This window comes from Vigna unguiculata, chromosome 9 (assembly GCF_004118075.2).
Source record: "Vigna unguiculata cultivar IT97K-499-35 chromosome 9, ASM411807v1, whole genome shotgun sequence".
Classification (NCBI taxonomy): Eukaryota; Viridiplantae; Streptophyta; class Magnoliopsida; order Fabales; family Fabaceae; genus Vigna; species Vigna unguiculata.
The window spans coordinates 31970330-31998234 of NC_040287.1; the positions used below are offsets into that span (position 1 = coordinate 31970330).

A 27905-nucleotide genomic window follows, 5' to 3' on the forward strand; every position below is an offset into this window, starting at 1 on the left:
GACAATTTAAGACTTTTGAGTGCAACATGGCTATGCAGTGAATCTAAGGGAGAACCCGTCCTTCACCTATATTTCTTTCTTCTTTCGGTTACATTTAGTCATCTATGTGTAATTCGTTTCTTTTTTTATGGTTAATTTAGGTTACCAATGCTTCCTTTCCGCAACCAAGTTATATTGATGCATTTCAAATTTCTAATTGTCACCGTGTTTTTCTTTTTTAGGAATTGGTTGGTAGTGTAGGAGAAGGTTACGAGGTTTGATTTGTGGATGACCCTGGTGTGATGACCAGTTGAATGATATGTAGGTAGAAGAAGGGCGTGAGTCTCATGGTGGGATCCACTTTAATACCCTTTTACTTGTTCAGTCTATCGATTTCATATTGCAACTTCTATTTGCAGTAATGTTAATAATAGTAGACAGTAGCAATGAAAGAAATAACAGTTTATTAAGTTCAGGTATATATAAGGTTTATTATTTTGCTAAAAAATAAATAACCTGTTCCACAATATGCCTTTTAATACAAGGATGATGATAATTTTTTAATTAAATTTTAACAACTTTTTTTACGAATTTAAACTGATATCTTTTAAGTAGTTTTGAAATATAAATAATTGAAAATATAAAAAAATAAAAAATCAATTAAAAGATATTATCTTGAATGGCAAAATAAAATTATCAAAATTTAATTATTAAAAAAATCATTTTCCTTTAACACAAAGGCACTTGTGTCACCTCTGATATTTACCAATTTTATTATAAGATCAGGAAATGAAAAGGTTTTAAAAAACTATTAAAATGAACACTTGCGTGCATGCATAGTAAATTTTTGAGATGGACGTTGTTTGGACAAAATAGGTCTGGATACAGTCTATTCAGATTTTAGATTGTATTTCGGTCAGCACGGCATTTTATTTTAGCCAAGACATGTGATTGTGATTTCTCTCGTGTAATTGTTAAAAACTTAATTCATCCACCCCTATAGGTTTATATTCCTTTAAATTGATGTTTGGCCGTGTTTTAAATATTTTAAAAAAATAATAATCTATGTATTAGTGTACTTTGGTTATTAACTATTAATAGTAACTTAATGTTATTCATCAATGGAGTAAGAAATTTTAACCTTTGTTTGTGTGTGAAGATGAATTGTAAAGTGAATAGAAAGTGAAGTGTTTGATATAATGGAAAGATAATGAATTTTACAAAGTTAATAGTTATGTATGATTGATTTTATTTATTATAAATGTTGATAGGTTGCTTTTATATATATATATATATATATATATATATATATATATATATATATATATATATATATATATATTAAATTATAAATATTTTTGTCAGAAATATTAGTTGGAAAAACGAAAATATATAAATTACTTTATAAATAATAATCATTAATATTTTTTTATAATTGATAATAATATTAAAAAGTAAAAGAAAACAAGAAAGTAAAATTATTTAAAAAAAATGAAATATTAGATAGAGGAAAAAAAGGGGTAATTGATAACGATAATGTCAAGTTAAGTAAAAAAGTCAAGTTGAATCATAACCTTTGAACATGAAGAATTTTAAAGAAAGACGATATAAATACGTTAAAATTATTGTTGTACAATAATTGAAAGTTTTGTAATACTATATAAAAAAAAATACTTTATCGACATAATTTTATTGAGAAAAAAATTTGTTGTAAAACATAATTTATTAATAAATTTTATCGATGAATTTTATAATTTTAATTATTTATGGGTATAGATAAAAGAATATTAATTAAACTCAACCATTCTTATAATAAAGAAAAAAAAATACAAGATAAAAATAAATGAGAAAATGAGTAAAAATAGCATGAGGCATGCATAATGGTGTCTTTAGAGAAAAAATGTCTCTCATTATTCTCGCTGTTGCACAAGATAAAATAAAGTTACATGTGTTTCTCTCTCAAGATACAAATTTGAGATTTTGAAATAAAAATTTAAAAGGACATATATGGTCAGTATCTAAAATTCGAGAAGAAAAAGAAAAAACAAAACATGTGGGTTTGGTAGTACATTGATAAACAACACTTGTGGGAGAAAAATAATTTTGAGATTGTTAGGTCAAGGCGAGAAGAACTTTATATTGCTCTTTAAAGAAACCAAACTGAGCTTCAGCTTTGTCATCATTCTTGGCACAAAGATCGGCAGGAGATGAGTCAATATCAACCATACTAGTAGAGGGATTGGAGGGAGGAGAATCGACTTTGGCGTTTTGGCAAGGTCATGCTTAATCCAACAGTTATCAGAAGCATGATTGGTTCAATGACTATGGTCATAATATTTGGGACTAGACTAAGGAAAGTGTCCCTATCCATGATTGTCAGATAAAACACCACGAAAATGTTTACCATGTCTTCGTGAAAAGCAAGATTAGCAATATATAGAGTCTTGAGAAGTAGAATAAAAAATAGCCTTAAATTTACGTTCTTGTTGAAGAATCAAAGAGAATTATTTCATTATGGTAAGAGATCAACAAGAAAGGAGTAAATGTGAAATGTAATTTAAATCTGATACCATGTCAGATATGTATAAGCAATGAGAAGGAAAAATATGCACAAGAGAGTTTGCTTACTAATTTATTAGAACCTTGTTCAATATATAGAGTACAATGTCTCATCATGTAAAATAAAATTAAAACCTAATAAAACATAATATTTGATAATAATAAAAGAGAATCAAATATATGATATTTTTATCAATATAAATAAAAGCAGAAGATATATAATATCTTTATCATTTTCAAGACAATAACCCGTTAGATCAACTGAGTGTAGTGAAGAATTTATGAACCTTATAAACACTATTATCTTACAACACAACATGGAGAAGAAGACTAAAAACACAGTTTTTATAAGTTGATGTGTTTGTTGTGTATTTTTTTCATGTAAATAAGTGACACTTATAAATAGAAGAAAAAGACCTAGGAGTAGATTATAATAAATGATTTTATAATAAAATAGTTTGTAACCAATAAACTTAATGTAAAAAATCCTTTATTCATAAAGACATTTACCTCTAAAATTAATATTGTATAAAAATATTATTAACAATGAAATTTTATTTTTAATTATTTATTTTTTAAATTGTATTAAATATTTCCCTCAATTAATATCATATTGTAATATGAAATAATCACAAATTAGTATAGTCAAAAACAAACACATAATTTGTTATCCACAAAAAAAAAAGGAAAAATTGAAAACAAATAATATGATTTTGTTTGTATCAATATTAATACAAAATAAAATTCTTCGTAATTGATAATGAATTGCTCATAATCGATTATAACAAGCTTATTGCGAAATCAATTTAGAGTGTGTTTGGAAACACTTTGATAAAATTGATTTTATTTGATGTGGAAAAATCAATTTTGGTTAATGGAGAAGTAGAAAGAATTGTTTCTCTTTTATGTGAGTTTTCCATCTACAATTGATTTTAAAAATTGATTTGGGTGCCTCCAAACAATTTATTAGCATGAATTAATTTTAGGTATTGATTTGGGTGTTTTCAAAGTGAAACCAAACATGCAATTAGTATATTTAGTTATATGTTACATAATTAATTTTACTTGAATGGATTCATGACAAATAAGTTATAATTAGTTTTTTTTTTTTAAAAACGTGAATTAATTTTTAAATTGATTTTACAAACCAAACAAGTATATCTATTCTGCAACAATGATAATTAAGGTCGAACTTAATTTATTATTTTTATCCCCTAATCAAATACGTAAACCAACTTCAACATAATCTATTAACTCTCATCTATAATTAATGACATCATATATGTGTTTACATTTTTTTTCCACCATAAACGTCATCATTGGCCCCATATACTTCAACAATCACTTCAAAAACCATGTGAACACATAAATCAACCATCAGACACTTACTTGAAATTATTCGAAATTAGAGTATTAACAAAGTTTCTCACGCCTGAGCACAAACCCTTTTACCACACTTGTAGCACTTCAAAGGGCGGAGGAAATACATCGGTGCCTTACTCAACCTATGGTCACCACAAGTTGCTGGATTGAAGCCACAAATTTTATTTTTCCTGACCATAGAAGTTTCTTGTCTCTGTCTTTGTTCACATGTTTGAATGCTTTTTGTCTATTTTACGTGCAAACACAAATGTGGTTTAGCTTTAAATATTATTATTCAAGCATAGTAAAAAAGATGGTGTTGTAGTAATACATTCAATATTTTAAAACATCCAGGTGCATGAAGATGGAGCAAACTAGTCATTATACACATAATACCGACAAATCCTCCACTCTTTTCTCATCTTACACACATTTTCTCACTCCAATCTGTTTCCAATCCACTAAAATATTTAATTCCTCATAAATAGTAAATTATCTATACCAAACACAAGGCACAAGAAAGCTGAAAAAATAGAATTCTCAAAATGGGTTGGAACCCACGACGTCAACCTGTCTTATCACGAGTTCGGATCGGATTGAATTAAAATTTTTTTATAAATTTTAATACGGGTTGATTTTTTACCTGGCTCACCTAGAACCCGACTCACTCGGGTTGAACCCGTGGTGAGCCGGGTTGGCTTATCAACCCACAAATAAATGGTCACACAATATTTTTTATTAAGTTGGATTTTGTATTTGGGTCATGTTAGGTTATTTTTTTAGCCAACACATAGATAATTTGTATTTTTGTGATTTTAATTTGTATTTAGATTGTATTAAAATTTATTTATATTTTAATTAGAATTAGAATTTAGTTTTGATTGAAAAAAATTAAACAAATTGTATTTTTTTTTAATTAAGTGAATATGTGAGCTAACCCGTTTAACACATCAATCCGAGATGGATCGGGGCGCAGGTTCGAATTTTTTTGGCTCGCTAATAAGTGAACCAAGTTGGGTTGACTCACTAAGTAATCAACCCGTGGTTGATCGAGTCAAATCAGACCGGATTATCCATTTTAACAGCTCTAGAAAAAGGATAGAATGAATAATTTTATGATTTATCATTAATTACCTGGAGTATTTAAAACAAGAAAAAACACTTGCATTTTTCAATTTAAACTTTGATGAAAAAAAAATCATCAAACATTAAATATCACTGCTGGACTTAGACTGATAGATTAAACCCTTATAACTGTTTGAGTTTCTCTCTATGGGATAAGAATTAAATATCTCTCTTGCAGTTGAATTGTTTAGTTAAGTTAGATAAGGACGAAGAAGTTAACAAATACACTTTATCTGTTTATTGGCTAAGAATACAAGTATTAGAATTTTTTTTTTTTCAATGTAAACCTCTTGATTATATCCTTATTTATTTAGAGTTTATCAGTAAATATATTATAACCCTCTATATTATTTTAATTCCTTTTCTCTTTGTGATCGTGTACAGGAATTGGTACATTGTACACCGAATTAATCATAATTTAGTATTTTGTTGATAAAAAAATACTTATTATTTTTTATTTTCATTAGATTTTAATTAATAGTTACACATGTTAAAATAAGTTTGAATATATTTTGAACAATTGTATTTCACTTTAAATTGAGATTCATGAAATTGAACTCATGTTACTTAAGTGGATCAAATCTAAGGTATAAAATAATATCAAAATGATTCAATCGACGAAGGCCAGTTAAACTTATTTAATGAAAAACTGATTTGTTAATAGGTTTACCAACTCAAAAAATTACAACATTTAAGAATTAGTCCAAGTTAGGTAATAACTCTAGACAAATTGAAACACTTGAGAAATAGTTAAAAATAGTGATTTTCTTTTCTTCTTTTGTAAAAAGTGTTTACAACCCGTTCTTTTTAATTTTAATTTTTTAATTTAATTTAAATTATTTTGAAGGTAAATTAAAGGATTAAATATATTTTTAGTTCAATTTTAAGTGAAAATTGGAATTAGTTTTTTTTTTTAATTTTAGTCTGATTTAGTTTCCAACTTTAAAAATGCTTGAATTTAGTTTTTTTAACCAAATTTTAATAAATTTATTTGATGTTTCAAACATGTTTCACAATAGTCTTTGAATTGTTTACACCGTTTGATACATATTTCACCCTCAATGTCTATTGAGATTATGCGTCTGAAACGTCACATCAATTTAACAAAATTTGATTAAAATGAATAAATTCATACATCTATAAAATTAGGAGATTAACCGGTCAAAGTTTTAAATAAAAACTAATTTTAATTTTAAATGAAAGTTAGAAAACAAAAAACATATTCAACCCTAAATTAAAAGTATGTACTTCATATCATAATTACTTTCTCAAATATCATTAATTTTCGTCTTGTAAAATATACGATTTAATAATTTATATTAATTTATAGATTTTAATCACAACCTTTATAATTTTATATTACTTTTACTAACAATATTTTACAACATTAAAAATACTAATTTATTTACTTTCTTTATTTGCGATTAGATTATTAAACATGGAATAAAGCCTATAATTACCAACTCTAAAATATTACATTTAGTATTTAAAAAAAGTATTCAATAGAAGTGTTTTGCTATACATAATTGAACAAGAGCAATTGAAATGTGAACTCTAAATATTCATTAAAACATAATAATTTGTTTGATCTGGAAATTCATCTAAATAACTGTATTTTAAAATGAAATTATAAATAAATGTACAAATAATATGCACTATAAAAGGAAATGTAATGATTAAGTTTGCGATTAAACATGATATAGTATGTATTGTGTTGTCCCTTTTTGTTTCCAAGAAATCCAAAACTAATCATTTGAACAAGCAATGTGTATTTGGCAGCCCTTTAGGAACCCTTATGACTCTCAGAAAAGTCTTCTTTTGACGGCTTTACTTTAAAGTTGAAATAGCATTCATGCTTGACTTTGCATTTATTACACACATATATATAATACATCTAATAATACTACTCACTAGTCTACACGTTTTGCCTATGACTTTATTCAAATTTCTTAAATACCTTCACCAATATATTTAATAATCATAAAACCCTAAATTAATATCTTGTTCTGGGGACTTCATTTTTATTTTACCAATATAGAGCTAATTAATTATTTAACAAAACTTATGGAAAATATATTTTAGAAAAACACTTTTTAAAAGAATTTTCTTATACTTGGCGTAATAGGCAAGGATGCATGTTTTTTAATTGATTGTGGTAACTTAGTGAAGGAGGAGATCTAATCAAAGTGTATGAAAGCGTTTTTGTAACCATCTTTTGTTGAAAGCAACAACTCAATCAACTAATGAAGTTATTAATTTCGTAATAAAAAAGGAAGATAAAACTCTTGTATATGCATGAAAAGTGACGTTGAAATCGTGTTTAATTTTTCATAAATGTTCAATATCGGTCCACTTGATTAATGTCTATCATAAAGGGATCAAAAGTTTTAACATGTCAACTTTTGGTATCATTGATATGCTAGCTAGAGGATAAATTCTCATAAAATAAATATAAAACCATCAAACAAAAATAACCATATGAACAATGTAGTGTTAAATTTATTTATACCCGTATAAGACTATAATTTAATCTCAACTCAACTCATTTTAAGACTTTAAATAAAAAGTTTTAATATACTTTTAACTTATATGATGTTCAAATTACTTATTTATACACAACGGAAGACTTTAACTTGTACATGCATAATTTATATAATAACAAAACTTCAATTCAACTATAATTTTTAAGATAAAATTATGTAATAAAAAGTAATCGTGTGAGTGGAATTTGGATTTAGATTAGTTTAAGAAGCACCTAATTAGGTAGGACTTAGTGATTTACGCTTCTAGATGATCCATTTAATAAGAAAAGAACAGTAATTAGAAATTAGTAACTACCCTGCATCACAAAATAGTGATAAAAAGAATTTAAAGGTCTTATACTCCTTCAGTCAAAGTAGTACCCTCCATCAAATAGAATCTGAAGGGTGATTTGTGGGGCCAAAAACAAGAACATTTAGAAAGGACATGGTCATGAGCACTTTGCTGAAACGGTCCTAATTTCATATGCTTGATTTGATAAAGAAAAAGTTAAATATATATTTTTTCGTTTAATTTTTAGTGAGAATTGAAATTAGTATTTTTTGGAAACTCAAATCAATTTAGTCCATCAATTATGTAAATACATAAATTTAATCTTTTTAATCAAATTTTATTAAGTTTATTTGACGTTTCAAACATATTTCACTACAGTATTTTAGTTTGTTTACATCGTTTTACACATGTTCGTTTCAATGTTATCTGAAAAATGCGTTTGAAAAGTAAAATAAATTTAAAAAAATTTAGTTTAAGTGACTAAATTCACATATTTATCAAGATACAAAAGACTAAATTGATTTAAAATTTTCAAGAAGGACTAATTTCAATTTTTACTATAAGTTAAAGGACAAAAAATATATTTAAAAAAAGAGAGTAACATTTGAATTCGTAATGATAGGAAGTTGTGTACAATTAATCCTACTCTATGAATATTGTAATTAAATTTAGTGGTGATATAGATATGTTTGGCATCCTATTTTCTAACCAAACCTCGTATTTATATTTTACCTTTTTGAAGTTTTCAATGAATAGAACTAATCAACATGTAATCACATGTGAAAGGAAACAAGCAGTGGTAGCTAGCTTCCAAAAAACTTTAATTTGACTTTAACTTCGGTCCAAAGGATGAATGTCAATGAAATTGTTACTTAATTAAAATCATTATGAAATTGTGGCAGAATTCAACCTTGTTTTTAATAACAAAGAAAGCACATTAGAGAACGTAAATGAATATGATGGAGGGAACGATAATCTTAATTAAACCACATATGGATGTTAACAATTATGTTTGGATACTTCAAAAAGGCTGCGTGTGCTTCCAAATACGTGGCTTTCATTGAATTGTGAACAATAAATTTTTTCCATATATTTTAAAAAATTGTTGTTCGTGAGACATACTAAAAACATATGAATTTTTTTTTCTCTACTTGAATAGAAAAGGAAAATTGGAATATGTTTGTTTTCGTGTTTGACTAAAAGTCAGAAAAAGTACTGAAAATGAACAAAATCACAGTGGGTTTTGGGTAATTATGAAGGTATTTCTTTGTATGTATATATCTTATAAGGAAAATTCTATCGTTCCTTTTTATTTTGGAAAAAGTACGATTTCAGAATGCAAAGAATGATAAAATAATTTTATGAATACCTTATAAAGAAAATTCCATCGTTCCTTTTTATTTTGGAAAAAAGTATTATTTCAGAATGAAAAAGAATGATAAAAAAGTTTATGAATTAAAGGTTTATCCTAATAATTATTATTATTACTCCTTAAGAAACGTTCCTTTATTTATTTATTTTATTGTAAGGGCTTTAGCAAAAGCTCTAAAAAAAACGGACCTTTTGAGAGAGTATATTAAAAAAAAAAACTAATATCTGTAATATTAATTTTAAAGCAGTCTGTACGGATTTTGGGTGAAATCCTATAATGGCCCAATATGTGTACCAAGCCTGAAACTTTTCATTCATAGTAGCTATTTCTATCTATAATCCCACAATTTACTTCTAGCACCCCTCCCACTTTTAAGTTGTTTTTTTTATCTAAATAAATACATATGTTCTCGAGCACCTCTGTCCCCTTCACCATTTCAATTTTACATACAACGAAAATTTATTAGCACTATTTTCTTACAAAATCCCTTGTACGTGTAAAATTATATTTTAAGAAAAAAAATTATATTGTGTATTCATAAATATCATTGAAAAATGTCAATATTGTATTTTATCGTAAAAGACTTATATAATTACTTACACCGCAACAAAATTATTAAATAATAAATAATTATAATTAGTCTCTAAATTAATTAAAAATTAATAAATAATTAAAATTTTGATAGTTAATATTAAGAATTAATTTAAACTATATTTCATAAATCAGTTATAATTTTTTATTGAGACTATTTTAGATAACAAAATTATTTAATTAGAGACTAATTTAAAATTAATAATAATAGTAACTAAAATTTTGATAATTAATGTTAGAAACTAATTTATACTCTAATTCATAAATCAATTATAGTTTTTGTGTTGAAGATCCAATTTTGTTTGATTTTTATCATAGTGTGATTATATGTTTTTTTCTTCTCTCCTTCCCAATCTTCTTTGTAAAATCTTAGTCTTTGAATTTTTTTTTTCTGATATTTTTGTAAAAGGGTTGAAATACTTCGAGTATTTCCATTTAATATATTTTTTATTAATCGGTTGAGTCCTAACATGAGGTTATTATTTTTATTTTGTTATTATTTTTGAAAGATTTTTATACTCCCTGTTCTTCTTGGAAAAGAAAAACACTTTGTAATGGATTTGCCTAACAAAACACTAACTCTCGCCACTAACCATTTAGACCTGAGTGTTCTCTAAAGTCAAGAGGTTATATTCGTATTTGTCTTGATAAAAGACACTCTTTGATAATTAATTATCAGTAGATATGTTCTTCTTAATATTATTAAAAGTAATTTAAATATTTTAATAGAATTATCAAAATTGTTCACTAAATATACATTAATATCATATGAATAAAATATTAATATAACAAAGACAAATAATATACTATTAAGTCTTAACATTATATTCTTTTCATTTCTTTCATCTTTTTTCTTTTTACATGTCACTGCACCGCTTAATTGACGATATTGACTTCGGTCATAATTTACGATTTTGATTAGTTAATCTTTACGAATTTAGAAAATCCAATATATTAGGATTGAATCCCATCCAATAATAGGAATTTAAAATTATTACAGTGGGTTTCGTTTTGTTGTTTTATCAAAACAGGCTATTCAAATTCTTCAGCGCGAGCTTATCCCTATGATCTATGAATAGAGATGGCAAATAAACTCGTCTCCGTGGGTATTGCCCGAACCCGTCCCCGTTTTGACGGGAAATCCCCGCATTGACTGGGTATGGGTATGGGTATGGGGAATCCCCGACTTTTTCAGTTGAGTATGGGGATGGGTATGGGGATGTACATATACCCGCCATAATACCCGTCCCTGCCATATCTTCATTCTCGTTTAAATTATTAAAATATTCACAATTAATCAAGTAACCCATATATATATATATATATATATATATATATATATTCTATTTTTTATTTCTTTTAATTATTTCATTTGTCATTAAACTCATTCTCATCTCCAATATATTTTTTATCTTATCATAACCTTTATGTAATTATGTTAAAATAATGTATGTTAATAAAAAAAATTATGCCTTACATTTGAATATTTATATTATTTTTTAATATTTTTATTTATTATAAATTTTCCTTTCACATGAGAATGTTTATACTCTCAATTTAAGGTAATATAAAAAAAATTCTTTACTTATTATTATTATTATTAATTTTTGTTTAATTTGAAGAACTCTTTTGTTTCATTAAAGTAATTTTCGTTATTTTTCAACCATTAAGTATATATGTTGATATTTGAAAAGTTTTCTTAGTTCTCTGAGATATTTTTCGTCTTATCATACCTTAGTTATACATTTGATTTCCTTTGTGTGATTTTTTTCGATAGTCTCTCAAATTATTTCTAAAACACACATTTGTTAGTTTTTTAATATTTTTATTTATTGTTTTTATTTTCATCATGTAGAATAATATATCATAATGTAATTGTTTCACTTTAAATTCTGTTTGAAGTGGTTAAAATTATATATATATATATATATATATATATATATATATATATATATATATATATATATAATGATATTTAGGAATAGTATATGATAATTCACTACAAGAAAAAATGAAATGGTGACTGATTTAGTCAGTAACCCATATCAGTCACTATTTTTCGTCATTGGTGGTAGTAGTTGATTTATTGTCTAAATTAGTGACTGATTCAATGATCGAATCGGTACTTGATTTAGTGACCAATTTAATTACTAATTTATTTGTAATTTAATGATAAATTTTTTGGTCACTAATGATATTTCTATTTATTTTTAACCACTTCAAACATAATTTAATAATTAGTTCTCTAAGGTTTTTTTCATTTTATCATACCTTAATTATACATTTGATTTCCTTTGTGCGATTTCTTTCGATAGTCTCTCAAATTATTTCTAAAACACACATTTGTTAGTTTTTTAATATTTTTATTTATTGTTTATTTTCATCATGTAGAATAAAATATTTCGATATATTCTATCTAATTATTTGTTATTTTATAACTCACTATTAATCATACTGTAATTTTTTTTACTTTAATTGTATAAATAACTTTTATTTACTACAATATAAAAATTTAATGTAATTTCTATGAATATTTTTTTGTCACTATGCAACATATATTGAAGTTCAAAAGATACAAAATCTATGTCAAAATTTTATTATTATGTTTATTATTTGTTTTTTGTGTTATTTTGATCAAGTGATGTATTATAACTTTTTATTAGTGTATAAAAAAGAGATTCATTATAATTTAAAAAATTGAAGTAAACAAATATTTAAAATATATTTTAATTTGAATATTTGTTCTTTGTGTCATTTTGATCAAGTGATATATTATAACTTTTATTAGTGTATAAAAAAGAGATTCATTAGAATTTAAAAAATTGAAGGAAACCAATATTTAAAATATATTTTAATTTGAATATTTGTTTTCCTTTTATACTTTTTTGAAATATTTTTTAATTTTATCAACTAAGTTCATTAATGTTGTAGTTTGCAAATTTAATAAATGTTTTGGTTCACATGAAATTTTATTTGGTATTCTAATATAAAATATAAACAATTATAATTTATTTTAATGTATTTGGCATCGAAGAAAATCCTCCTAATATTGAATATTTCATAATATTATGTTTTCTTTACCGTAATTTTTTTTCTTTTATAAAAATTAATATTGAAGTAGTTAGAACATGGGTATGGGTATGGGTACGAGATTATACCCGTTACCCGGTGGGGATGGGGATGGGAAAAAAGTTTGATACCCGTTGAGTTTGGGTATGGGGATGAGGATGAATTTTTTATGCGGGGATGGGTATGGGATAGTGAAACCCGTCCCCGCCCCGCCCCGTTGCCATCCCTATCTACGAAGGTTATCTCCAACAGATTCTCGTAAAGAAAGAAAATATTTACAAAAAAATATATGAGTCACATATATATATATATATATATATATATATATATATATATATATATATATATATATATATATATATATATATATATACACACGAGCCATGTAATCTTAGATCATATAGGGATGGGTACATCCCATCTCAACAAGGGACAAATAAATCTCGACCTAATCCATATCTGAACTTAGGAATACAAACGTACACCTCAGTGTATATGAGTTCATGCATATAGACGCAGTGGCGGATCTTAACCTATATCTTTATGGAAGTCAAAATAATACATTCAAAATTTGTATTATTAATACAATAAAAACATGAGTATAATTGTAACTATAAAAGAATTCACACACATACGTAAAATATATAAGTATATAAATGATTGTCCTTAGTTTCTTAAGATCCTTAACCAATAGTTAAGTTTCTTAAGATCTTTCATCAATAATTAAAACAAAACTAAAAGTAATTGAATCAGAGCTAAAATGGTCTACAATAAATTCATCTTTCATTTTATTTTACAATATATATATATATATATATATATATATATATATATATATATATAAACTTAAGACTGAAAAATAATTTATCATAAACTAATAAAAATTAAAATACGTAATTCCCAGAAACAAAATATATGATAATCAAGTTACAAATAAAAATCGGTTATGAAAAAACATATAATACATTATTTTTTCTTCTATATTATAAACAATGAATAAACCAAAGACTTATATTTCTTCAAGTGAGACAATACACTTACCTTCTTTTTTTCTTCGATAATGGAAGAGAATAAAGGAGGGAAATAAGAACAAAAATAACGAGTTTGTGTCTAATTATTTTTTTTTTCATAAACAAACGAAAGAAACACGAGTGAAGAGAGAGATGAGAACAAAAATAACGAGTTTATGTCTAATTTCATTTTTTTGTTCATAAACAAAAGAAAAACACACACAAATAAGTGTGAAAAATCACTACAATATATAAAAAATTAAAAAATAATTGGAAAAAAATTAAAAAATTAAAAAATTAAAAAATATTTTTTAATTCTTTATTATATTTAATTTATGTTTTATTATTTATTAATATTAAATATTATACTTTATAAAATAAATAAAAATATATTCAATTAAATTTTCATAAATTTTCAACATTTTCAATATATATAATCCATAGTTTAAAACATTTTAAAATAAAATATATAACTTTAAACTTTTTTTAAATAAAATATATAACTAAAAAAAAATTTAAAAAAAATAGGGAGGTCAGGCCACCCGCCTGCTCTTCCTATAATCCACCACTGTATAGATGTATGTTCCCGTACATATGGGGTCATACAGAACTATAAGAGTGTATTTAAGAATATGGTGAACGTAAAGAAATGTACAACAATTATGATTACAACATAACATTGATGGGTTTTATTGATATTTACAAAAAGAATAAAATCGGTTACAAAAATAAGGAAGTCATGATTAGATTAAATAATATAAAAAAGGGTTCAATATTCAAGGTAAAGAATATATCTTTGTATTCATATTTTACTCACACTTAAACTAAAAGTATTATTGACTTAAGTGTCGGAGTGTTACAGGTATCCAACCTCCATAAACATTGCTAAGTAGTAGTCCAGGGAAGCCTTGCCAAAAAGAAACAAAAGATCTAACATTTTTGAGACAACTCGATTTCATACAAGAATAATATATATTAATTATTAAGATTGGTATTATGATTATTATTTGGGAAAAATAAGGTGTAACAGGTAGCAATTAGGACAGTGGTCGATCTATAATCATATTTTTCAATATAAACTAAGAATCAATTTCAGCTGGCGGTGTTCTTCTCCTCGTGCAGTTCAAATTGGAAAAATAATTTATACTACTATTTTATAACACCTTAAATGATTCTTTTATTTCATGGTCAATTTTAAATGTATGAGAAAACTGATAGATATTTTATGTTAATATGGCAGCAACAGACCGAAAAAGCCAAGTAATCACTCACGCAGAACAAAATTCCAGAGGAGTTGATATACAGAGACATTAATTAGCTAAGGAGGAAAATGCTTTTTCTTTTTAAATTTAAGATAACTTTGTTGAACTTTTTAAATCTAGAGAACAAATTTTGAGATACATATATATTACAACCCATGCGATAATATTTATATACTAAATGATTTAAATAAATAAAATTTGAACTTAAAAGATGAAACAGCGGTTTTGGAGCAGATAGGAGCACAAGGTGTTGTGGAGCATGAATAGGTCATTGGGACTTATTATCGGTCTAGTCCACCATCATGGTGCCTTTATTTCTACTTCTGATTTCTGAAATTCAATACTGATGAAGCTTCAAGCACATGTGGTGTGTATTATATATGCTACTATATAATTATTTGGTTGATGCATGCACGCATTCCTCATAGATGCATTGTTAGTTGAAACATACGTAGATTGAAATATTGAGTACGTTAATGTTAGAGGGAGTGAAGTACGTAGGAACTAAGTGCAATTTGATTTGTTGGAACATCGTTAACCATGCTAGATTTAATGATAATAAAAGTTTAGCGAAACATGCATAATGCATAAGAAAAGAAATAGCGGAAGGAGTTTGAGACGTGGAAGCCACTGATCCCGAAGTATGAATACGTATGATAGCATCTTTCGTGAAAGCAACGTTAAACCCCCACGTGCCTCGAATGTTCTCTTTGGATCGAATCTCCTCCAATGCTACCATCGCAACCCTTCTCTCTTTCTCTTCCTTCCATGTAACATCAATTCCTTTCCAACTCATTTCTATTTTAATCCCACATACCATTGCAAACTTCTCCACTCCAACTTCACTTGGACTCCGTTTCAGAGTACCCAGCTTTTTTATTTTAGGAATATAATTACTGTCATTTGTTTAGTTTAGTTTATAAGGGGAAGAAAGATTAATGTATTGTGGGAAGTGTGGAATTGAATGAAGTGAGCGGTGAAATAAAGAAAAGAAGAATGGATTTAGTTATAGCATTAGGAAACGAAAGGATGGGAAATGTGCCACGTATCCCCGTTAAGCACGTGGTGGTGGTTTCCATACCCGTAACGCTAGGCTTCCATATGATGTGAATACATTACTGTATATAGTATTCTATAAACCTTAATTCCCTGCTCTGCATCCAGTACACTGCATTGTTTCACACATTAATAATTTATATATCTATTTGGTAATGCAGAACTACCTGAATTTAACCCTGCCTCTGGAACTACATCATCAAATCAATATTGAACTTTCCTTAAACACATAAAACGTCTCTGATTCTCAAACTAGTGTGGGTCAATTCATAGTTTTAAGCTGGATGATGATTTTTGGGCACGCGGCTTGTTAAAGAATGAGTGGAGAAGCAAGTGTTTGACTTATGAAGCTGAATCAGTATCAGAAAGTAAGGGCAATGAAGAAAAATCCAGTGTCGAAGGAGACACGCCCCATCCGCCTATGAAACAGCACAGCATAACATGAAATTGACATCAACATCAAAGACTCACACAAACACATGCACACCCTTCCTTAATTTTAACGATTCCCCAACCGCCCACGTTCCTCCCAACGCTTCCACCACACATATATTCACACACACCAACAAATCCCTCTCCAATCTCACTCTCACTCCATCCCCACCCACCCTTCTTATATCACACCTCTCCCAAATAAATGTTCCCACATACCCTTATTACCGCGGCTGCCCTTCAACGCATGTTGCATCATCACTTTCCCACCCCAATGGAACAACGTTCGAGGTGGAAACCCAACATCGAGGTCGCGCCCAATTGTCCTCGTTGCGCTTCCACCAACACCAAATTCTGTTACTACAACAACTACAGCTTGTCGCAGCCCCGCTATTTCTGCAAAGCCTGCAGACGCTACTGGACCAAAGGCGGCTCTCTCCGCAACGTCCCCGTCGGCGGCGGCTGCCGCAAGAACCGCCGCGCCAAGTCCTCCTCGCGCCACAACCAAACCCAACGCTCTTTCACCTCTCATCAAACCCATCCAAACAACAACGCCTCTCGTGAAATAGACATGGCCCTTGTCTTCGCCAAATTCTTGAACCCCAAACAAAACGTTGGAGAGGATAACAATGCCTCCTCTTCTTCCAACAATTACTTCACACCCGACACCGTTCAAACCGAGAATGATACTGCAGTTGTTCAGTCGCCGAACAAGGGTTTGTCGTCGGATCCTGCCATTGTTGAATCCGACTCCGACGCGGTGGTGGCAATTGAGAATTTCGGTGGGGAGGAATTGAGTTTGGGTGAGATTGACGACTTGGAGAGGCTTCTGGGTGTGTGTGGTGATGAAGACGGTCTCTGGTGTGATGCTACCTTGTCCTCTTCCGTTACTTGGGAACCACCCGTGAAGGAATTGGAATGCTCGATGCCGTTGAGTGAAAACGATGCCCAATTATTACCCATCACTTCTGCTTCTTCTACCGTGCATTCAATGAGTGACACTTGCTGGAGCAGTTGGGGTTCCTTAGATCTTTCAGCCATGGAAGTGTTCTCATCAACTCCTTGATCAATTCGATCTGATGATTTTACATGAACTTCATAAGATCTGATCTTCTTCTTATTATTTGAAAAGAAGAGAAGAAGCAGAGAGAGTTAATTAATTACGCTACGAATACCTCACATGTGTTCCTATATTTCTAAAAAGGTAGAATCTTATAGAAATTGTTTGTGTTTAGTGGATGTAGAATAAAGTTGTATTTGGGGTCGTGGAAATGCAGTTGAGAAAGCTATATATACCCTCGGATCTGAAACTCGGTTCACGCAGCCCATCTGTACCTTTTGGAATATATACATACTAATCATATAGATACTATAAACTTGAATTTTCTATGCAATCTCTTCACTCTTCATATCATACATTAATTCTTGTAGCCGTTGATTTCAGTCAAAGTTTTATAGTTACATCTCAATCTAATATGTATTCAACACGACAATATATTAATTCGTATTACAAATATAAAAAAGTATGTTTATCATATTTAAAAATTGTATATTATTGACGTTAATGAGTAAAAACTGTGTTTTAATTGTTTTTAGACGAACGACAACAGTTTTAGTCGTTTCTAGATGGATAACAAAGGTTTATGCATGTCGTGGGATTCAGAGTGATGGATTCTATTTTTTTTTTCAGATCCATGTACTAATAATTTCTCTTGACTAATCAATTCCAATTTTTTCACACGCCTGTTCCAAAACCCTAGTCATTTTTGGGGTAAGGTTTCCTTCACCTTCTTCATACCCACGAGTGGTGCATGCAATTGATATTAGGATGGAGTATATTTCATAGATTGACTCCACCCAATGACGAGAAAGACCCCTATAATAGTTGCGTAGGAGTGTTTCATAAGTGGACTTTACACCAATGATGAGGAAGAACCCTAATACTGGAGTAGGAGACACACACACACAAACACTATTACCTTATAACGAACTATATCTTTCAGAACCCTTCATCCTCCTTTCAAGCGATTTTTCTCAGTCTTGGTGTCCCTTTTGTGAGTCAGATTTTGTAACTATCTCCTCTTCCATCCACCAACAAATGGATATGGGGTTCGTTAATATGTCTCACTTTTTCTTCTATGTAATTGTTGGTTCTGAATAAATATCTCACGAGTTAATATGGCTTTGGTTATTTCTACAACTTCGCATACCTTATGCTAAGTTTATATACTACAGTGTTTGACTTAATAAAAAATATGATAAGTGTGGGTTCCCAGGCATGATATATATACATATAATCTAGAGAGAAAGTGGGGAGGGTACGTCTAACAGTTCTATTTTGAACTTCTTTACCATAAATAATGTATTTTTTTTTTCAAGTTAAAGTGAAACTTAAGATTTGATAGTTTATTTGCTATATTTTAAAGTGAACATTTTTTATTGTGGAACGAACGTAGGAATGAATTGTTGAAATTATTCTGACTTAATTAAGTGCTAATCCCGACATACATATATATATATATATATATATATATATAATAATTCGGAAAAAAAAATTGTGTGGTCCAAGTTGTTATCTGAAAAGTCTAAGATGGTGGATTTTGTATCTTGTTATTCACATCTAAAAGAAGTTATTCAAACACGAGATACTTATGCATTCCGGGAAGAATATGAAAAAATAATGATATTTTGACTACTAAATTTTAATAACTTTCTCTTACAACTTAAAATATCATTTTGTAAGTGATTTTGAAATATAAAGAAATTAGAAAATGAAAAAAATAAATAGTCACTTATAAAATATCATCGTATTATAAAAAAATATTGTCAAAATTTAGTTGTCAAAAAATATTTTTTAATATTTTTCGATATGAAATTTCTTAGATTTCGATTTGAGTGTGGCATGAAAGATTTGATTATTTTAGGTGACGACAAATGTAGTCGTGGTACACGAGTAGGTTCTAGGTAACAGTTTGGAAGGGAAAATGTTGAGGTGGTGGGATAGAATTAATGAATTAGTTATAGTCCATATGCATGTAATAAAGTAAAAGACGATAGGGAAAAGAGTCCCACCCATATTCCAACTTAGTTTGCTTCCTTCCATCGTTTTCTCTCTTCTATAGGAAAATTTACAGATGGAATCACCTTACACTTTAATATCAATTATGTCCTCGCTTTATTTCTGGTTTTGCAGCTGTACACCACCCACTATATATATTGTGAAAAATAAAATCTGTATATTTGTTATTTAAAATTTAAATATATTATTACAAGTGGAGAAGCACTAAAAATGGAAATTAGTATACTACAATATTGCTAAGATGTTATTTGGAATGTAAGAAAGTAAAATTTATTTTTGCAGACATAATATTAAATTGTTTCTCCCTTTTGTGTTATCAGAGAAAGGAAGAGGGGTGAAAATCGATTGTAGAGAAGGTTCGTAAGAAGCGGAAGATATGTTGCTTTAATTTCTAATGTTGTTCTTTCTATCCTTCTTCAGAATTCCTAAAAAGGTTGCTAGAAAATTGATTTAAATGCAGAGTACTTTTGTGTGAGGTAAAGGACAAGAAAGTAGGAAGATTGATTCATAGAGATGGAAAAATATTTGTAACCCGAAAGAGTTTGAGATACTTACAATAAAAAACATGCTATTTTAACGATATACTTCTATGAAAATAATGTATAAGGGATTTGTTGCTATCAAGTGTGGTCTAGTGCGATATAATTTTTGAACAAACTGGTTTAGGTTTTGACAATGAGAAGTTTTAGACGGTGCAAATATTAATGTTTCTTGCTTTTTTTCTGATTATGTTTTTGTTTAGGATGATTGTCTAATATTTATATTTGTATAATTACTCTCTATCTTTTTTTTTTTTTCTTTCTGACTTGATGGTATATGTAAGTTTGGATAAGCATTATTTGTTTGCTTATAAAAGAAATGTACAATTTTTTAACTACAAATGAAATTTAACCTATACAAGCGTCATACCTAACCTATTAAGTTATAAATTGATATAAAGTTGTGCATTTTAACGCTTTTCTTTTATTAAGCTTTTAATTACCATATACGCCTGGTTGGATATTAAAATATTCGAACTTGAGAAAGAAGACACATACATGGTGTCTTTAAAATATATTTAAAAATATTAAAAGTAATATTTTAAAGATACAATACAATACCAAAAATACAATAAAAAAATTCAAATTTTAAAAATAAATATTGTTTCTTCATAAATAGGACATTTGAAGTGTTAAAAGCATGTGATGGACTTCACCGACCCAATCACGCATGTGTGTCATCAATCATCGCGAAAGGCAGGATAGTTAAGCAACGCTGTTAGGCACCAAATTGAATCGTATTTTGTTAGAATCATACCATACCATACCAACTTCTTACGGTATTAAATATAAGTATTTATTGTCAATATAAATTGAAAATAAATGATGATGCCTAAAATTTATTCAGTAATATTTTTAATAATAATAATGAATAGAAGAAATAATTAAGAAAGGGATGGATATATGTACCTGAAGCCATGGGTGGATAGCTGTCCAAAAATGTACTAATTGCTTTCAAGGCATTCTGCAGAGATTAGAGCTCCCAGTTAATCTAAAAGTATTGATTCTTCTTTTTCACCACAAAAATAATTTTTTTTATTTTTAAAAATTAATATTAGAAAATTAAAAGCAAAATCATCATTGTATTAAAATAGACCGACATACAAAATATAAATAATGCTCGTTTTGTCACAAAGTAGAAAAAAAATCACAATTTTTTTTAATTGAATTATGCTATTACTCGTTGATATCATCACTCTATTCTAAAAATAATAATTTAAGTTTAAAAATACTTTAACAATACTTGTGTTGAAAAAAAAAGAAATTAAATTTTGAATGAGGAAGATACCAGTACTAGTTCACCCGGTTTTATTGGAAGTTCCTCCAAGCCCGTTATCTTGCTGCAAATAGCTACACATAGTTATATCTGCCTTTTATAAGAAAAAAAAAATGTTTAGAAATTAGAGAACAGATATCATGGATTTACCTAATAACCAATCTTCCTTCAACTTCTTCAAACCAAAAGAATCTGCATCCTTTTGAGAAGGGTAGCTTCTTTTTGTCGTTTCCCCACTCTGCAAACAACATTAACAAGTGTTCTCTTTTATTAAAAAAAGAAGTTTAAAGTTTTACAATGCAGATTACCAATTTAAAAAAGGTAAATGATTTGTAGGGTCAGAGAAGAAATAAACTTGCTAAAACTGTGTCCGGATTTAGCCCACCCGTTGTTTATGACGAACCCAATTTCCAATAGGAAGTGATAAGGCCACACAAACCCAGAGTATTTGGATATTGTTGTGAGAGATGCTGATTCAAAGTTGATATAAAAAATAAGACTGTTTTCTTTCTGTATGTCCATTATTACTAAACACACCCCATACTGATTATAAGATTAAAATATTCTCTCACCACATTACATCACCACTGTTGTTCAAGGATGTCAATGTGAGTCGACCGACTCACATGGATTGGCTCAACACGAGTTTAGTTAAAAATGAGTGAGTTTAACTTCGTTTTTGAATCATAAATGTTGAATTAGTGAGTTGACCTACTTATAATTTTTTTTTTTGTAATTTATTTTATATATTTATTTCATAATCGTGGAAGTAAATTGACTTAATTTATTTTTGTATAATAGTAGAATCAGAGTGTTCACTCAATTCTCAAAATATTATTATAAAGACATTAGTTAAAAATTAAAATATCAACTTATATAATTTGACAAATAAATAAATTAAACTTTCAAACTATTCAAATATTATTGAGCAACATTTATTAAATTGTAAATTTATATAATTAGAAGCAGTAAATAGTTATAATAAAAAAATTAAATATTGTAAAAAATTAATAGTATTGTTATTGATAGGTTGCGGATCAACCACTTTAACTCATGAGTTAAGTGAGTCGAATAAATTTAATCACAAAATAAAATTTGTTCAATCTAAACGGTTATGAACAAGGTTGACTCAGTCATTATAACTCATTTTAAGATTTGTAAATAACAATAAAAGAGGAGAGAGAACCTCATTTCATATATTATGTAAAACTTATTTAAAAAAATTAATTTCCAAGATTATCATTGTAGAAAACTTGTTCTAAAAATTCTTTTATTAGAAGGTAATTCAAAATCGTAAGATAAAAATATCAGAAAACTTAAATCTTCAGATATTCTTGAAACAGATTTTACAAAGTATAAAATAATCATTTTGAGAATTAGGACGTAGCTAAAAATTGTAGGAGTGGAAGAAGAAAAAGACGAAAACAAAAAGAAGGAAAAGAAGTGAGATACCCAAGTGCCAAAACACTGTAGCCATGAGTTTGGCCTCTCTCACATCTTTCACGTTGACATCTTCCACATTGATATCTCGCACAGCAATTTTTACATTTGGACCCATCGCTTCCATCACGCTCTGCAAGAACTTTATCACATTCTCCTAAATCAAAAAGCAACGCAGGGAGTAATTTGTTAGAGTTAATCGAAACCATGAAATGCACATTATTGAAAGAAGGTAAAGAGAAAAAGAAGAGAAAATATTGAAACTAACCTGGCCTTTGTAGGGACTGTAGAAGAGGTAGTCCTGGTATTCACAATCATCTGAAATCAACTGTTGCAATTCCTCAATGTTTTTATCATTCAAGGCACGGTGGAAATCTTTCACAACGCTCTCTATAACCGAACGTGGCACCAATTCACCACTTTCCCCTGCCCCCACTTTCCAGTTTCGTAACCCTATTTTGGGCCTCTTTTCTCCCACCAACGTCAATGGAAACAACGCACCCTTCAAACGAGTACTCTTGTTCTTGTTGTTGTTGTTTATTTGGGCAATGCATGGTCGTGCGTCACTGATCTTAATTTTTGAGCTTATGCAAGTTCCTAATGTGGCACACGTTTGGGGTAGTGATGCCATGGCTAGCAAAACAAAACGAATTTGGGAATTGAAACAACTCGGCGCTTATTTCATTATTCTAAGTTACTTGCCAAGTGGTCTTTGCATCTAACTAGTGTCCATAGTTTTTCATTTAAGAAAGGAATGAATGCTATTTGGAGGCACGCTTTTTGTGAAGTTCCACATCTTTTACAACCTTTTCATTTACATAAAACATTAAGAGATAATTGTGAACTAAACTTAAATGAGAGTTAGTGACAAAAGTTAATTGACATTTTGTGAGTTATATTATAGAAGGAAGGTGTGATTTGAGGCGATTGAGATGATTAATTGAGAAGTTGAGTGTGATAGATAGATAGACATAGAAAGACATAAAGGAGTAAATGGTTAGATTTAGGTTAACATTTGTGATTGGAAGATTATACATGTGAAAGGGCACAGAAATTATTGTTGTGGCAGATAATGCAACGACAAGCAAGGGTCCCTCAATCATGAATTATGATCTCACATCACAAGAATGTTTGCTTTCCCATTTTCCATCCTCTTCATTTAATGAACCTTTGCTTATTCTCTACCTTCGTTTTTCGGAAACTAAAACCTACACTCAATTAATTAGTTCAAATGCTAGGGACAACAAGTTTTTGTATGCATGACCCTTCAGCAGAACAGCAAGCACACACATGCATGATGGGATATGTTAACTATTGCATTATTCTGTTTCTTCCCCATTTAACAAATCTGCCCCTTCCACACGCACTCATTAATTATTACTATACATACATATCAACATTTTCTACATCTATATAATTAAAAAATAGAATAAAATTAACCTTTAACATCTTTTTCAACGATCATATCTTCCTTAAATTTGTTGTATAATATTGATATAATATATTTAACACATTTTTTTTGAAAGTGATTCTTAAGATTTGATCTAATAAATTAATGTTAAAAAATTTCTAATCGTTTTCAATTCCATATATATATATATATATATATATATATATATATATATATATATATATATAAAGAATAAAAGTACAAAAATAGTATACACATCTAATTCAATATATTAATCAAAACTAAATAAAAAATATTAAATTGAAATTTTATTTAAAATATATACTTCTCATTTTCCATGAGGTTTTTATATGATTAGTAATAGTATATGTATAACGATGTTCTAATTCAAGAGATTATTATTAGTGGTAGTATATAAGTTCTTTGTCTGTAATTTTGTGTAAGGTTATTCTTTGATTGTAATTTTTTAATTTAGGACTTTAAATTGGACCTCAATTAAAACATAATCAATCAATTAAGAGTTGATGAGTGAAGGAGAGAATGGGGTGGACCAAGCAAATCATGAGAAGTGTGACTTAGAGTAAGGAAAGTCATGATACAAGCATAGGATATGCCATACTTGGATGTGGTACTAAGAGAGATATTCTATATTCTTTTCAAGTTTAGGTGCCATTGAGTTCTTAAATTTTGTAACCTAGAAAAAAAGGAAGTTTAATTAGTGGTAGAATTAAAGACAAACTTTTAGATATTATTTTAAAATTAAAAAAATGGTGTCACAATTAATATTGTTCTAGATCCTTTGGTTTTGTTCAGCATCTCTTTATAAGAGAGTTATGTTCCCATTGTAACAATTTTTTTTTTAACGAATATATTTTCTTTTAATTTGGTGAGAGTTTATTTGTTGAGAGGTAATCACTTTTTTTCTTAGGCAGTGTTCTTTTAGGAAGAATGATTTGAGGGAGAGGAAAATAATTAGAGGTTGAAGTTGGTGTTGTTTCTTTTATGGAATTTGGAGGTGGTTTTGGAGTGCGTTAGAGAGTGAAGTTTGTGAAAGTTTGTAATTGGATTGACTTATGTGACATTAAAAAAAAGGTTTAAATATTATTGTGGTCCCTGATTTGATTCAGTTTGTTCAATTTGGTCCTTTTTTCTTGCATTCAATTTAGTCCCTGATTTGTTAAATTATATTCAATTTGATCATTTTTGTTGATGCTGTTTAAATTGAAAACGACATAGTGTACATGTTGACACTGTTCACATTATGACTGATTGTGTTTTATTCAAATAAATCCTAGTTAAATTTATTAAATTTAGTTCATGTTTTAGTTAAATTGGTTCAATATAATCTCATCCTTTATTTCATAACCATTCATCATTATCACCACCACCACCACTACCACCACTAAATTTAATTAAATCTATGTCTCAAATCTAAATCAAAGTGACATGTTCTCATCTCTCTTCTTACTCCATCTTTCATTTTTCTTCACTTATATTTATTCTTATAGTGTTATATGTTAACACAAAACTTAAACATAGGAGATTCTCATATTTTATAATAAAAAAATCGTTTTATTGATGATCTTAAAAGATAATATGTAATTGATTTACTTCTATTGTCAATTAAACTTGATAGACGGTCAACTTCAAAATCATTTATATAGAAGATTTTTTATACTCTTTATACTCGTTAAGAATATATATTAATTAACTATCAAGAAGATATCGTGTCTACTTTAAAAAAAATCGTTTAATTTCAAACTTGATTTGATTGAGCAAATATTAATCGTTGTTAAAGAAAACTTTGCTGAATAAATGAGCTGGATAAAAGTATAAGAAATATTTTTATTAATTGCAAATTCTCTGTAAATTTAAATTTTCTTATCACAGTCAATAATCAATTACGTGCAGAAGATGGAAATTTCAACACTTTTTGTAATTACTTCATTAATATATTATTTTTCTGTAAGCAAGTGATCCAAGTAATAATACACTCAATTCCTTATAAATATCTTAAATTCGAACCGTATGAATGTTAAAAAAAGAAAACACGATTAAGGTATAATTGAAAAGATTGCTCCTATAAAAACATAATATTATAACTAAAAACCTAATTATTACTTGTTCTAAAATCTTACATGATTTTCTATAAAACCTTGTTTCTTTGCCACGGATGATTTTTTCAAAATATAATTTAAATTCAGTAAAACAGATTACATTTATAATTCAGATTCCTTTTAATTAGATCAATTAGATTTGAATTTTTTTAATCCAATTTAAATTGAATTACATTTAGATTAAATTTACTCTGTTAATTAGATTAAATATAATGAAATCGATATAATATATTTGACTATTAGGTTTCTTAGACAGAGTCAGACTAACTTGACTCAATTTGAATGTCGACATGGATTTGGTTCACTCGGTTTGACTTAGGTCTCGGTCACTTCACCTCTGCTCGATCTTCCATCCTATCCTACTTGGCTTGATTCTTCAACTAGGGTTGATTCGACTCTATTCTTTGGCCTTGACTGACTCAGTTCAATTCTTCGATCAAGGCCATCTCAACTTTACCTTTCGACTCTAGTTGACTTGCCTTAATTTTCAGATTAGGTTGACTCACATTGACCTTTGGCCTAACCCGACTTGTCTAGGCCTTTAACCTGGGCAAACTCAACTTGATCTTTGGTCCTAATTGACTCACCTTGGCCTTTGGTCTGAGCAAACATATCTTGATCTTCGACTTGGACCGACTCAACTTGTCCTTTTGGTCTGACACAGTCAACTCTATCGAGGTTGACTTGGCTTGATTTTCGTCTTAAGCCAAGTCACCTCAACCTTCAATCTGAGTCAATTTTGCGACCTTAAACCTAGATCGACTTGGTTTGACGTTATCCTCAACCACCTTGATTTAAGTTAGATGCACTTTGATTTTGAATTTTCAAAATTTAAAAAATATCATGTCTAAATCTGATCCAAATCAATTAGGTGGATTCTACATAAAATCCAAATATATAAATTTAGATTTAAAATAAATTCATTTTAATAGACTTAAATAATATAAATTTAAATTATTATGGATTGAATTGTGTTGTCCATGCTTACATCTCATTAACTCAGATATTTTTTCTTAAAAAAAGTTAAACCGAATAAAAAAAAGTTCATGATAAATTTAAATCATATTTATTAAGCAAAATTTTATTTATCATAATAGCTTATTTCCACCCAGAGCGAGTTAACTGTAACTGTATTCAACCATGTACAGTGTTGAGATTATAATATCTTCTGCCCACTTCTTATTTTTTGCTTGAAGAATTTTGTCCTTTTCTTTTTTATAAGTCTGTTTGTTAAGTTTAACTTTGATTCAGCAAATTCAGAGAGGTAAGAATCATATGATTTCCAATTACATTCCAAGAAAGGTATGAAAGAAGTCAAAGATTAAAGGAAGAGGTAGAAGCAGTAATTGCAAACAAAAAATAATTATCGAAGAAATTAGTCACTAATCTCTAGTTGTTGTGGTTAGGGAATC

The 27905-nt window shown here is 28.3% G+C and overlaps 2 protein-coding genes across 2 annotated transcripts; one reads left to right on the top strand and one right to left on the bottom strand.

Moving 5' to 3' along the window:
- The first annotated feature begins 16374 nt into the window (after positions 1-16374).
- Positions 16375-18057, top strand: LOC114162832 (dof zinc finger protein DOF3.5-like). The gene has a single exon (XM_028046811.1). It carries the CDS (start codon positions 16837-16839, stop codon positions 17695-17697), a length of 861 nt encoding a protein of 286 aa, XP_027902612.1. The 5' UTR covers positions 16375-16836; the 3' UTR covers positions 17698-18057.
- A 2670-nt stretch (positions 18058-20727) lies between these two features.
- Positions 20728-23680, bottom strand: LOC114164415. The gene is made up of 6 exons (XM_028049086.1): positions 23234-23680; positions 22978-23122; positions 21676-21763; positions 21538-21589; positions 21159-21213; positions 20728-20964 (listed from the first exon to the last, which is right to left on the bottom strand). Exons 1-6 carry the CDS (start codon positions 23594-23596, stop codon positions 20930-20932), a joined length of 738 nt encoding a protein of 245 aa, XP_027904887.1. The 5' UTR covers positions 23597-23680; the 3' UTR covers positions 20728-20929.
- Positions 23681-27905: the final 4225 nt, after the last annotated feature.